General features: G+C 38.0%; 1 protein-coding gene across 4 annotated transcripts in view; it reads right to left on the bottom strand.

Annotated features, from left to right (window-relative positions):
- Positions 1 to 13,972, bottom strand: part of vti1a (vesicle transport through interaction with t-SNAREs 1A) — a 133,983-nt gene that overhangs the window by 40,121 nt on the left and 79,890 nt on the right. For 2 of the 4 annotated variants that reach the window (XM_008436860.3, XM_008436859.3), the window contains 2 exons: positions 8,227 to 8,297; positions 3,905 to 3,966 (listed from right to left, as the gene is read on the bottom strand). In XM_008436860.3, coding sequence (XP_008435082.1) covers positions 3,905 to 3,966; positions 8,227 to 8,297 — 133 coding nt within the window. Of the gene's footprint in view, positions 1 to 3,893; positions 3,967 to 8,226; positions 8,298 to 13,972 lie in introns of all 4 variants that reach the window. The other 2 variants (XM_017310975.2, XM_008436861.3) reach the window with 1 other exon arrangement.

Here is a 13,972-nt window from a genome sequence, read left to right on the forward strand (position 1 = left end):
CCATGAATATGGAGCTGTTCTGTGGCTGTGAGCTTGCTTATGTTTTCTGTCTGATATCTAGACCCCATTCCCATTTCAAAGGCAGGTCCACCCGGGGCCTTGACTTTTTGATCTGCCTGGCGACTGAGTCGACCACCTGCATGTGGGATCAGCTGCCAGTGAGAGCAGACAACCCCTCAGCTTCAAAATATACATCCTCTCCCCCCTCATCCTGCTCTTGCTGCTTCATTGCTCTTCACTGTAGCCAACCCCCCCTCCCCTCACCGCCCCTCCGTCCTGCTTCCAGGAGCCCCAGTGGTCCTAACTGGGTGTGGAGCTGCATCCCATACCCCAAATGTTCTGACCATGGGTGGGTGAAATGCTGGAGGAGTTCAGAAAATCAGCTGGAAGGATTTTACTCTTGTCAGAGAATCATCTTGTATTTATGAACGCCTTGGTGTCAACATGTCACAGAAACAAGAGAGGCCTTAGTCGGGGCTATGGCCTTTTTAATCAGGAACAGCAGACAGCCAGCTTAGAGTCCCTGTCATGCTGACACAGAAACAGAAAATCCCTCCTCATCTTCAACTTTCTAGTTCAAGTTTGTTTTCATCCAAAACAATGGACCCACTCAAAGTTTTTCTTCCTTCTGAGACTTTAACCAGGTCTCAATGTTTTCTTGCCAAAAGTGTGAAGTGGAAGGAACACATGATATATGATTTAATGTTTTTACAAATAAAAATCTGAATGATTCAAACTGCATATGCATTTAGGCCCATTTATAGATTGGTAATCAAAAAGCAGTGCAATCAATTACCTCCTAAATAATCTAGAGTCCACCTCTGTGGACTTAAATAATTATAATGATTTAATCTCATTATAACTACAGTTGTTCTGTGAAGGTCTCAAAGGTTTGTTAGAGAACAAGCAGCACCCTCCGAGTAGGAAAATGTCCTTAAGCATACAGCTAGAGTTGAGATTATATGGTTTAGATCAGAACGTTTTCGTCCATTGGGATGACCCAGTCAAAGTACTAAGTCCTAAAGTTGAACGTTTGTGGCAAGACTTAAATATATATGGTCACATACAGAGTGACTCAGCTAGAGCTATTTTGCAAAGAAAGTCTGCAGAAATTTCAAATGTGCAAAGCTGAGACAAAAATAAAGGCAGGTCTACAAAGTACTGACTCAGGAGGGCCGAATAAAAAAACATGTCACAATTTTCCAGTTTTTTATTTATAAAAAACAACAACAACAAAAAAACGACACTATCAAAACTATAATATGAAAAATTTAAAATTTCAAGTGATTGAAAATATGTTTGCAAGACATTGGAGCCTTCTCCTGACTGATACCTTTGTCCGAACAAATACTTTTGGATAATTTGTAACGTTACACTTGAAAAAAATGTTCTGGTCCTAGAAGAACAGCTGATTTCAGGTCAGTCAGATTCACTGTGGTGAATGGCAGGTGTGAACTCAAAAGACATATTAAAATAAATTTAAATATGTCAAAAAATATTCTAGCGATGTGCACAATGATGCTATTAAGTTACAACATTTATATACATAAATATTTTCTTATAGATTGGTAGTTTCACTTGAATTTCACAATGCATTTTGAATTAATGGTAGAGCATTAATAATTTCGCAAGGTCAACTTTTTTAATATTACACAAACCTTGGATTTTGTTAAGAAGAAACCAAATCAGTATGAGGCGTCTATATTTGCACGGCTTATTCCACACAACCAATTAACAGAACTATATCCAGTGTTTTATACCAATTACCCTCACTGGCAGAGAGGATTCTTCCCAGTTTGAAAGTTGTAACATTTTATTTTCGAACAAAACAACAGCTTTTTAGAGGCAAACATGTTTCCGAATGTTCCTTACAATAAGTGATATTCACAGAGTCTTAAAGTTAATTGGCTTTCTTGAACCAAGGCAGCCGGCTTAATGAGTGAATAATTGTTTCTCGGCAGGGGTGACAGTCATAAGACCTAAAGGACAGTTTGAACAGCTGCTAGTTAAAGTGCACTACAACAGCAAAAAACAAAAAGGGAAAATCTTTCATATCCTGTGCATCACAATCAGACAAACTCCGCTTATTTCACTCTGGCCTTGATGAGAGCCAAGATTACTGACCTTTTACAATTTACATTATCTCTTGTATTTGTTGTACTTTTTCCTTTCAGTTTATGCAGAAAAATGTGAAGTTGCATTAGAAAGTACTTGTTAAATCCTCCTGAGTCGAAACTTAGCGGCTTCAAAAAAGGGACACAAATATTTGAGCCCACCTCTGGCTTGTATCAGTGGAAAATCTTACCTATTTGTAAAAGTCTTTTGTAAACTCCACTTCTTTTGTTGCCTTTCCAATTCATGCGCAATGACAAAGCAAGTGACATCAAAAACGAATATACGATTAATCAAAAACTGGGAACATTTCGCTAACAGAGGTGGAGGGGGTAGAGAGAACTCATTCAAGCATCCTGAGCGTAATTTTTGCTCTCAGTTCTGCCTCTCTGGTTTTAAATGACTTTAGACGTTAGGTTTACAATGAAAACTCAACCTTTTACGCAGACAATGATAAAATGCAAAGAAGAAAAAAAAAAGGCAGGAAGTAGTCAGAGGGGTTTGCAGTCAGAGCCTGAGTCTGGAGAGCCCTCATAAATCCTGATTTCAGCAGGGCACTAACCAGAGGAGCTGAGGCACATCAAGAGGAGGAGGGGGGGCGGCGGCGGTGTGCCTCTTAAAATGCTACGTCTGATTAAGTCTTCCCATTAGGTGACAGCTGAACTTTAACATTAATATGATAATATTGAAATAAGTGCGTGTTATTTACTTCAGCTCCAAATGGGGTGGAGGGGAGAAGAGGAGGAAGAGGAGGAGGAGGAGGGAATGATGAATGATTTCTGGACAGCTTTGGGTGACAAGCCCGGCGAGCTGACCCTCCTCCCTCCCCCCCCACTCCTCTTCACATAATCAGAGTTGACAAAATGGAGACATATGCAGAAATATTGGTTACAGTCGGCGTCACAGCCCTGCTCAGGCCTTCCTCTCCCTACTTTATGTTGGTCGCCCCGTGAGCCGCCCAGCAAATTGTCTATGGGCACTGAAGCATCTATTTCAATTGGCACTTCCTTCCTGCCTGGGGATTTTACATTTAGTCGGTGTCATTTACATATTACTCTTAATCAAAATCCACAACGAGCCAGGAGGAGAGAAAATAAAAAGGAGAAGAAGAAGAAGAAGAAGAAAAACAACAGAGAGCAAGAAACAAAACTGTGGCGTCACGGTTCAGAGCTAAGCACCACCAGCACTTTATGAAATGGAGATGTGACAAGGTATTAAGTGCGTTCGCGTGTGTCTCCATGTGCGTTCGCAAAAAGGAGGGGTGGGCACAAGATAATGCAAGGCCGATTGATATGTCTGCGTCTGAATGCTTGGACTTGTGCCGTTTGTTGGGGGTTGCTTTGTGCACGAACCAGAAAGCAATAGAAACAAAGAGTGGAAGTTGGATTTGAGGAAAACAAAGAAAGAAGACAAGACGTGTGCAGCGTGAACTTGTTGGTACTATTTACAGTCCAACCAAGACTCTGTGCCATAAAATACAGTGATATTCCATCCAACCTCACATGTTTTTAATCGTCGTTCACTCACACACTCAGCACTTTGATTCATCTGAATGATTTACAAACAAGAACAAAAAAAAATAATACAGACCCATCTTAACAACTTTAACAGGAAGAAGGGAAATAACCAATTTTTATCACAGCTGACTGATTGTGATCATATTATTTGCTATGCTTTTTATGATGTTAGAAGAAAAGACGTTTGTTTTATTCATTCATTCACAGCTCACAACACTGTTAAAGCACAATGCACAGAGAAAGGTGCAGAAACAGTGTCCCTACCTGCTTCTTACCTTCTCAGCATGCCGGTCAGGACGCGAGAACTCTTCCCCAGGTTGGCGTCCGTTTCTCTCAACTGGGAAGACAGAGGCAGTGCAAAATGGATTTTACTTTCTGTCCACTAATCCACTTTGGTACAATCATCAAAGCATCAAAGTCATTGATTACCTATGAATCCTTTTCTGATTATTGAAGAAATACAAGACATGTTATTAAGAAGCATACGTTTTCTATAGATTAAATGTAATGTTAAAAATAAGAAGATGCCAACGTTTTTTTTTTTTTTGCACTGCTTTTTTAATTTTCAGAGCGATGGAGAATATTAATTCAAAATGTCACTTTTTTCTTTGCTTTCACAAAACAAAACTACAAAATCTCTACATCACTGCGTTAAATCTGCTGCTGTTTAGTTGATAATCACGATTAAACACAATGTAGATATGCAGTAGTTTACTAGAGGCAATAACAGTTGGTTGAAGGTTTGCTTTGTCTTCACTGGAGACTGTGCTGTATAATATTTTCCCAGAAGAGGCTATAATATTAGAATCTTTATTAGACTGTTTTCAGATATAAACAATGTCTGGAATGGCCAACTTTTTTTTTTTTAGGAAAGCATTAAGATTAGCAGCAAGCAGTACGATTAAATCAGATCCACCTGTCTACACAACTTCATACTGCTTTTATTATGAACAAATAATGATTCACTTCTACAGAACCATGACTGCTGGGTCAGTTGGTTTTTCCATTACTTTACAACATCTACTATTAAATTACTTACAAAGATGAAAAGTAATTTCTATTAGGAGCAGTTATTGTTCCGCTTTTATTCTTTTGGACGACTATTATTTTGTACACAAAGACTCCAGAAAGGGAGCTTTCTATATTTTACCTTTAAGATGTTTGCTTGTATAGGAACAACCAACGACAAAACCACCTACTGAGCAAACACTCAGAGCCAATTTATCCCACACAGGAAAAGCTTGACTGAGTGTAAAAACCATCTTGGCCTTTTCTTTTTTTCTAATTTCAAAGTCTATAAATTGTTCCCAATGTGAACGGAAATCTTCCCCGGCTTTAATCATGTAGTCAACAGCAGTCGCTCAAATGGCCTTCTGCTCATCTTGCTGCAGAGCTAACATCAGAATAGTGTAGGAAAAAAAAGGAAAAAAAAGAATAAGAGGCACCTTTACTTTTGACGTACATGGCAAGCATAAGGTGTCCTTGAAGCTACCCTTGAAATAATGATCATGGCTATTCAGGACTAATTGCCTTGGATATTTCCCTTTTCTTGATGTATTTTCTCTCTTTTCTTTCCTTCAGCCTTTTTTTCCCCCTCAGGGGTCACAGGAATGTTTTCATTCCACCCTATTATCAGATTTAGGGACTTCAACAGTAAAATGATTTGGCAGAGATGTTGCCAACATGGTGTGAAAGAAAAAATAAGCTGACACGGCACTGAGTGAGCTGCCACTAACATCTACCTGTAGTTGTGTTTCCAGAGGATGATGGGGGGAGAACGGGGAATACTCATTGCTGAGAATTTCCTCTCTACTTAGCAGGGAGTCATTTATCTCCATCTTTCTGCAGGATAATAACTCCGATGAATTCTCTCACACACAGTATGTTTTCATTAGTTTGCTCCATTTTGTTTTTAATCCTCCGTGTTACATCTTCTTCCATTCGCCCCCTTTTCACACAATGAATCCAGCAGCGTGCTTGTTGCCGTTTTCTCTTCCACTCTGATATTCATGCACTCTTCCCTCCATTCCTTCGCTGCTACTTTCTTCATCTTCTTCCATCTTTCCTTCTTACCCTCTGGCAGCCTGGGCTGATGCGATGCAGGTTGCCAGAGCCAAGGATACATGTGATGCAGGGTAGGAGGTGGGGGACCTTGGGTTTCGGCCCTCTGGCAAAGACAACAAGTCCAGCAGTTTGCCTGATGTCTGCCTCTACCCATAGATGTGTCCCCCAGATACTTCACACTTTCTCCCAAAATACACTTCTCTCTTTAAACCGCCCCTCCATTTCATTTTCCTCCTTCCTTAACCTGAAATGGAAACCAACTGAAATTTGCGTTCAGTCGAGTGTCTAAAATTAACTGCGTTTGCCTATATATGGAGTGAAAGAACCGAAGCCGTTTCAACTTTTAGTTTTCCCCAGCACAGCTCAAAAACGTATCCAGTCTTAATTTGAGGGAGCTAACCGCATAGAGAAATGTAGCAATTATTAAATATTTAAGAAAATTGCCTTAAATATCAACATTAATTTACTGCTATGGTAAAACATGTTATCATAGCATGATGACATGTTTTAGGTGGTTAAACTTAGGACTTTTTCAGGCTTAAATAAATTGGAAAAAAGAAAATTGGGGCAGCTTACACAATAAACAACTTTAATTACTTTATAAAAGCAGGACTTTGATTTAAAGTTGAGTTATTATATTTAATTTTTTGCTACTCTGTTTAAAGGTCATTTTGGAAATTTGCAGTGAAGTTGGATGTTTGACCACGCTTTTTATCAGAAATGGAAGAATCAACTTAAACAGATTCTTTTTTCAGGCACAGTCACTCATTTTAGGCATTTTATTTAAATTTTCCAACGGGCTTGAGGTAAGGACCTTTCCTGATCCATAAGGATAGCCTGATTTATCCACTATTTTTTCTTTAAACTTAAAAAAAATGGTTTTGAGATTTGTTTGAAATTGTACCTTGGAACACCCAAATGTGTCTCAGCTCCCTTGCTGTTGATTTGGGGTTTTTACATAAGTACTGTGTTGGCTACAGACCAAAGATGGACTGTTTGTGATTATTCTAACCAATGATCTTTCATCGGAGGGCTGCCTTTTTGGTCACATTGTTGATACTTGGAGATAATCTGGTGATCCAAACAAACAAGATGCCAAACACACATTGAAAGCTGGATGAAACTTAACAGTAGACTAGCTGGATTAAAAGTCAGCTTCATGCCAAATAAGAGAATATTTAAAATTTTCTCTGTTCTCTGCTAATTCATGAAGACTAAAACCCCTAACTTTAATTTGGACTAATAAAACAGATTAAAGAAACACCTTTTTCCATTTCTTCCTTTATATCACAGCACCAGTCCTGCTATAAACTAGGATGATGGTTACATACTCAAATAATATCATGGTGAAACATTTCCAATCCAATCAAATCCATCTTTATTTATGAAGCACTTTAAATTACCAAAAGAACCAAAGTGCCGTACAGAATACATAAAAACATTTAAAATATTTCAAATGTCACTATAGGGAGACATAAACATAAAACACAGAAATATAAAACACATGCAATAAAAATTAATAAATACTTAGTCGATTTCTATTTGAAGCTTAAAAGTCAAAACAAAAGTCCACATGTGAAGCTGTGCATTCTTGTGTGTTTGTGTAATGTACGAGTTGTATGAAAAAAAAGGTTAATTTGTGGTAACATATCTTATTAACATATATTCAGTGCGATATGTTACCATATCGCACTGAAGTTAAAAAAAAACATATTGTTTTTTTTAAACTTAACTTTTGCTCTACAAACTTCCTTTAAAGCAGCCTGTGCGTGTGTGAATTTGTGTACATGTGGTGAGGAGAGTTTAAGCAAAGGAGACTCATGGGAAGAGGGGAGCAGGAGAGAGAGAGAAAAAGAAAGAGAGCAGGTACTCTCAGTAGACACTATGGAGCGTTTTGAAAGGAGATGTTTGATTTTCTTTGAAATCGTCTGTGCGAGGCCCGCTGCCATGTTATGATCTTTAAGCATTCTGCGTTGAGCGGGCCAACGGGGCCGCGCCCCCTTTCTGTGTTTAGTCTTTTCTGTGTCTGCCTACCTGTGCGTTTGGCAGGCTGCGTGTTAGGAGGGGGCAGAGCTAAGGATTAGAAGGGACTCTCTGAGGAAAAGTCAGATGGAGAGAATAAAAATGGAGAAGACTGGTGAAAGGTAAAAGAGGACTGGAGAAAAAAAAAGAAGAGGACATGGTGAAGCCCACCTATCTCAAAGAAAAGGCAACATTCCCACAGAAAGAATGCAGGCAACCTGATCACACTTCATACGATGTTGCGTGTTGTGTGTAGTTATTCGAGACTAAAAAAAAATCTGCAACACTGGAAAGCAGTGATATCCATAAATAGGCACCCAACTTGTTTTGGCAGCCCAATTCTGCTGACTCAGTAGGCACACAAGTATACACAAGAATTTGTGTTTACTTGACAAACTCAAAAGAAATAAAAATATGACAGCGATGCTAACCAGCTGTCACAGCTTACGGTTTTGCATGCACTTGTTGGAAGAGAGGACCCAGTTTGAGCAGGTGGCAGGTGGGTACTCACCCTTTCTCTGGCTCTCTGAATCTTCTCACGATCAGTGTGAAGGTTGGCAAGAATCTCCTGCCCCACTTGTTCTGCAAAAAAAAAGAAACAAAACCAAAAAAAAAAGAAAAAAAAAAGGCATGCAGTATGAGAAAACGGTGTGTTCAGCAATAGCTAAAAGATAGCAACAATTTTTGATACAATGTAACGTATTATTACTGGTGAGTGGAAAAACTACTGAGAAAAGATTTTGTTTACACTCTTACAGGGTAGATTTCATCATATTACAGAGCCTTTAAAATATGAAAAACAACCTGAATTTCCTATATTTCACAAGGGAGTTGAGAAAATGCAAAAAATACTTCTATGATACAAAAGAGGCTCTTCGAAAACACAACAATCATCATAAATGTATTGATACTGCCAATATCCTTAAAATGCAAACAGTTTGAATTTCAGAAGAAAACAAAAATATATTTTTAATGTGAATATGTTGAATGAATCCCCAAAAATCAACACCCTATTGTTCATGCCTCACAGTTGTTATGAAAAAAAGGGAGTGCTGTCATAATTTCATAAACATCAGAGTAATAATGCTGGGTAAATCAGGAGCAGAAATTATATGCACACAAATGCTGATAGAAATGTTTGTTTTTTAAATTGTAATTTTTGGGGCCATTCATCATCACTGTGGAGAAGTACAAGCAGATCGGGCGATTCACAGAGCTCTTTATGTCCCTGTGTAGGGTGCCAGATTGTTGGGTTTCCAACTATGATTCTCAGTTTATATTTCACATAAACATTCACTTTATGAACTCAATTTTGAGCTGGAGACTTTCCTATTGTAACTTTGGTGCTCACGGTTAGCTGTCTATTATCACGTGAGCAACTTTCAACACCTTTCACATATTTTATTTTCATATAGTTCTTGCTTTGCAGATGGAAATTAATACAATTCTTGTTCATATATGTTTGAATATCTGCTTAGCAATAGATAGTTCTGTCCCCACTTTATACTTCAGATGTAAAATTAAAGGACAATAGGCTGAAAAAAAATGGCTTTAAAGTTTCTCTCAGCTTCAAGCCTCATTTCTTTACACATACTGTGGCCAAATGTGCTTGTCCCTTCGTGACTGATCCTCAATTAGACTCTGAGATTGTTTAGTCTTTAGAAAAATGGCAACAGTTAAATCTTCCTGCAATGGAGAAGAAAATCTGGATCACATATGACAGTAACTACAGCATTCACTGCTCCATTCTACTTATTGCGTTATTGTGTTGTAGATGTAAACATATCAGCCTACATTCCCCCAACAAGACACTTCAGATTATTTCCGTGGCCAGTGCCATTTTTCTGAGCCTTATGTTGGTACAAAAGGAGAAAGAAAGTAAAAACATTAATTGAACAAAAAATAAAAAGGAAATAAGTAGCCCTCTTCCACAACTACTAAAAAACAACAATGCAAGTATTGATGTAACCAGACAACTTCACATTAGCGGCTAAAAATGAGGGAGACAGGGGATGAATCAGGAAAATGAGGGGGGAAAAAAGTGACAAATCTTTGCATGGATCAAAGACAGGCTTTCAAGCGCACCAAACAAATCCAGAATAAACAACACAGTTGCTGACTGTATTACACTACACAGGTGCCGCACACCAAAGGGCCCACGTGCTGCGCGCCTGTTTGGGGGTGGGGGCAGCAAAAATGGGTTACATCTGGCAGCTAAACAAGAGAAAGAGAGAGAGAGAGAGAGAGAGAGAGAGAGAGAGAGGGAGACGATGATGGAGAATGAGAGACTGAGAAAAGGGACCAGGGAGAAGAAGAAGAAAAAGAAAAACCACTGTCAAATGAGCAACATTCGCCTCCCATTCAACCCTTCAGTTTTACAACCTCTAACACTGTAACCGACTCAAATGTGTCTCTTCCTGCCTTCATTAATTTCTAATCTGGAACAAGACAGATTGAAGAATACCCAGAATAAACAGTGCAGTCAGACAGTCACATGTGACAAATAGGGCAGATTAAAAGACTGAGTGCAGGTATTAATAACCATAGAAATACAAGCCCTCCCCCGTACTGATTGGAGAAGAACAAGGGGCAAACAGGATGGGAGTTGAAGCGGAAATCTGCTGTTAAAGAGACAAATAACCACATCGATCCATCTCTGTCGGTGGCGTGGCTTCTTTTTTTAATAAATGAGTGTGTGACAAGCACTGCAGGAGTTTTTTTTTTTTTTTTTTTTTTTAAAGCAAGTGCATTATTGGAAAGGTTTGCATTCTGTCAAAAGATGGATGCGGTTGCAGGTGAAAAAGATTTCCAGCCAGAGTATTGACCAATAGGAACTCTTTGTAACTTAGGGTTACAGGATGTTCAGGTGGCAAAAAGAGCAAGAAGCATTAGTTCCAAAAACTGGAGACAAAGTAGAATGGAAAGCTTTGATAGAGACTGTGGTTTATTTGTATGAAGCTACCATTTACATTTACAGCTGGTTGTTTTCTCCATTTTTTAAAATTAGTTGAAGTGGTCTCCGTCTGACCTTTCTAGGCACTATGTTACTCAACACGCTATTGGCTGGAATTTCGCCAAGCAGCCAATCCAGGAGCAGCATTCATTTTAATTGCAACTGTTTGATTATACCTAACAGTGGAAATAATTAAGAAATAAGAAAGTGCTAAGATGGTTTCCATTGTGCGCATTTATACATGGTAACATATAATTGTTGTTTCAACTATTGAACTAGGCAGCTATAAGGCTTTTTGGAAGGGATAGCCCATAGCCCCCCTGAATACTAGGGGTCCACTGTTCAAGTACACTATTTAGGATTTATAAAAGTTTTACTGGATTCATAGATTAATAGTTTTCTCAAAACATAGGATACATTTTGCCCATGAACCAAATATTGTATTTAATCTCACTGAGTGAGCTGAATATATCCTAAGTTTTAACACATTATTGGGTTGCTCTCTATTTGTCAAACTTAGTTAAAAATGAATTTTTGCTAAATCTGTTTTGAAATTCTATTGGAATAACCTTCTCCTAAATGTGAAGCCATTCCTGAGCATAACAACATATTTAAACAACGATATCACACGCACTTCTCCTATTATAAACAAAATAAGTTAATTTTTCTGTGAACACAGTCATTATTCATCATTATTTCCATCATATCTTCATAAACACCATATGCAGACCAGTCACCTCATGCAAAAAAGGATTTTCAAAGGTCAAAACAAAAAAAAACAACAACAAAAGTTCTAGCATATGAAGTTAAGCTTTTAGCTCCTGCAAAGTCACATATTCATATCAGAAAAATAGCATAATTAAAATAAATACATAATTTATAACAAAAACTAACAGATACTACAAAAAGAAAATCTAAATGAAAAACATACAGTTGATAAAACAACTCGGCAAGGAGAATTCATTTACTGTTAATGTCCCTGACTTGTTGCTCGTTAGCGTATAAAACATTCCTCGCCTGTTTAAGCAGCTATTAACAATTTAAATAACCCTGGCCCGCAGGCCTTGCTCTGACTCTCTTGTTAAAGATTCCCCCCAAAGGTCCATTTAACAAGCCCATTATTCCATTACATTACATTTACATCTGCACCAGAGCACCTTCATTTAACTACTTCCTGTAATGTAAAAGCAGAAAATACGTTTTTTTCTAAATAATACAAAAAAAAAAAAAAAAAAAATCAAATATAATAGAATAACAAAACAAATGCTTGTATGGGGAATTATCCCTATTAAAAACATGACCAGAGCACACGCAAAGCAGACTCTGGCTGCACTATCTCAGCTGAACATCTATGTTTTCCTTCCATTCTACAAAAATCTTTAAAAATATCAGATGTTTATTACACAACGTATTCTGTGATTGTGAAACAAAAATAGCAAAACTAACTAAAAATCTGAAATGTATTTACTCTGATTCTTCAACATTTTGTGGGTCATAAAGCAGATCCCACTTTTCTTGGTTCCTTGTTTTAATTTCATTTAAATAAGCTAATCTTAACTAAAACTGGGATGTTTAGCTGTGGGGAGCTTTCCTATTCATGAGCTATTCATTTTAGCTCATGAAGATGAGCTAGAATGAATATACAAACATAAAATAGAAAGTCATTGGCCACAAGATCATGACCTTAAGCTAACTGGGTTATGCAGCAGTACAATATACAGATGTGCAAATTACACCACCCCAAAATGAAAAACACAAACAAAACAAAACAAAAAAAGATTTTTAAGTGGACAAGCCAAAGTCTTTACCTAAATTTGGCACACCCGTAAAAGGCTGATCATGCTCTAAAAACACTGTGTATTGTGCAAAGAAGACAAAATGTGCAAAGATGTCTTAAAAGTTAGTTAGTTAGTTGCTAGTTATTGGTTGATGTAATTCATAGTGTTCTAAATCAATAAATTACTTAATTTAGTGGATGTCCATCTATTAGCAGGTCAGTATTTGCAGATTTTTCTGCGTAATGCAACTCCAAATTATTCACAGAAAATCTACCTATTGCATTGGTACTTGACATGATACTGGTGGGCATTTCTATATCAGCCAATCCAGGTGGGGCATTCATTTTCCCTTGTCGCTGATGCTCTGTACCCCCAAGAGCTAACATCTGTATTAGTGCTAAGGCGGCTTCCACTGTGCGTATTAATGCATATTAAGGTGGATTTGGTGTTTGAACTATTAAAATATGCAGCTATAACTGCTTTTAGAGGGGGTCTTAAGTATTAACTGATTTTAGCTGTTTGGTAGCGATGGTAGTCCCTATGAAAACAAAGAGTCCACTAAGCCTACAGTGGGACATTCTGACATTATTTATTGGTTAAAAAATTATTTGTATTTACTCAGGTTTTATTTGATTTAACATTTGTAAAAGATCCGAAACATGTAGGTGTAACAAGACCAGCATAAATCAGTGGAGAGAAAATACTCTTTCAAAACACTGTACTTGCAGTGTTGGGATCAAAGATATTACATTCCTCCACTTTTATTTTTAAGACTTTGCATCAATTAGCCGAAAATAAATTCTTTGATTAATATTTTAGTGGGAACATCTTTGTGTTATTTCTACGAGTTCTGAGGAAATCATAGAAAACTAAAATGATGCTTAGAAAGCAAACAAAGACAGAGAGAGTCAAGTTTCTCAAGTCACTTTTAATTGGAGGTATAATCTGTTTTACCCGTTTCTGTCTGTGGGTAGCAGTTTTTGTCCCCCGGAGTCAGCAGGGTACAAATCCTGACAGCGCTGTTCTCCGAGGCTCAGCAAAGCTTCTTTTCATTAAGCTGTTGAGACCACTTTGTGAGGGCTACCACACAGACTTCTATCTCAACACAAGCCACACATTGCCAGAAAACGGGGTACGAAATCCCGATGGATGGTTGAGGGGACGCAAGGAGAAGCCTGATAAATGTTGGACCATACATTTCCCCGCTTTCAAACTCTCACAAAAAAAAAAACAAAAAAACAGTGCAGCAGCCAACTTATACGTCTCCCAGGTGAGAAAAGTTACCTGTCTTTGTATGCTTTCAGAAAAGCTTCTTTTTTAAGGACTTCTCAAGTCTGCAACTGCATGGTGACACACTTTCATCACCCCATCAAAGTTTTACCCACAGTGGAATGTATTTGTACTGCTGAGCCCACAGGCCATGAGGCTAGCACATTCGCAGTGTGACATAGCTCACAATAAAGGAACGCCAAGCATTATGTCACAAAGGGGCGAGGCAGATCTGGGGACTCAAGAGTTGCTGTTAC

This window comes from Poecilia reticulata, chromosome 19 (genome assembly GCF_904066995.2).
Source record: "Poecilia reticulata chromosome 19, P_reticulata-male-v2, whole genome shotgun sequence".
Classification (NCBI taxonomy): Eukaryota; Metazoa; Chordata; class Actinopteri; order Cyprinodontiformes; family Poeciliidae; genus Poecilia; species Poecilia reticulata.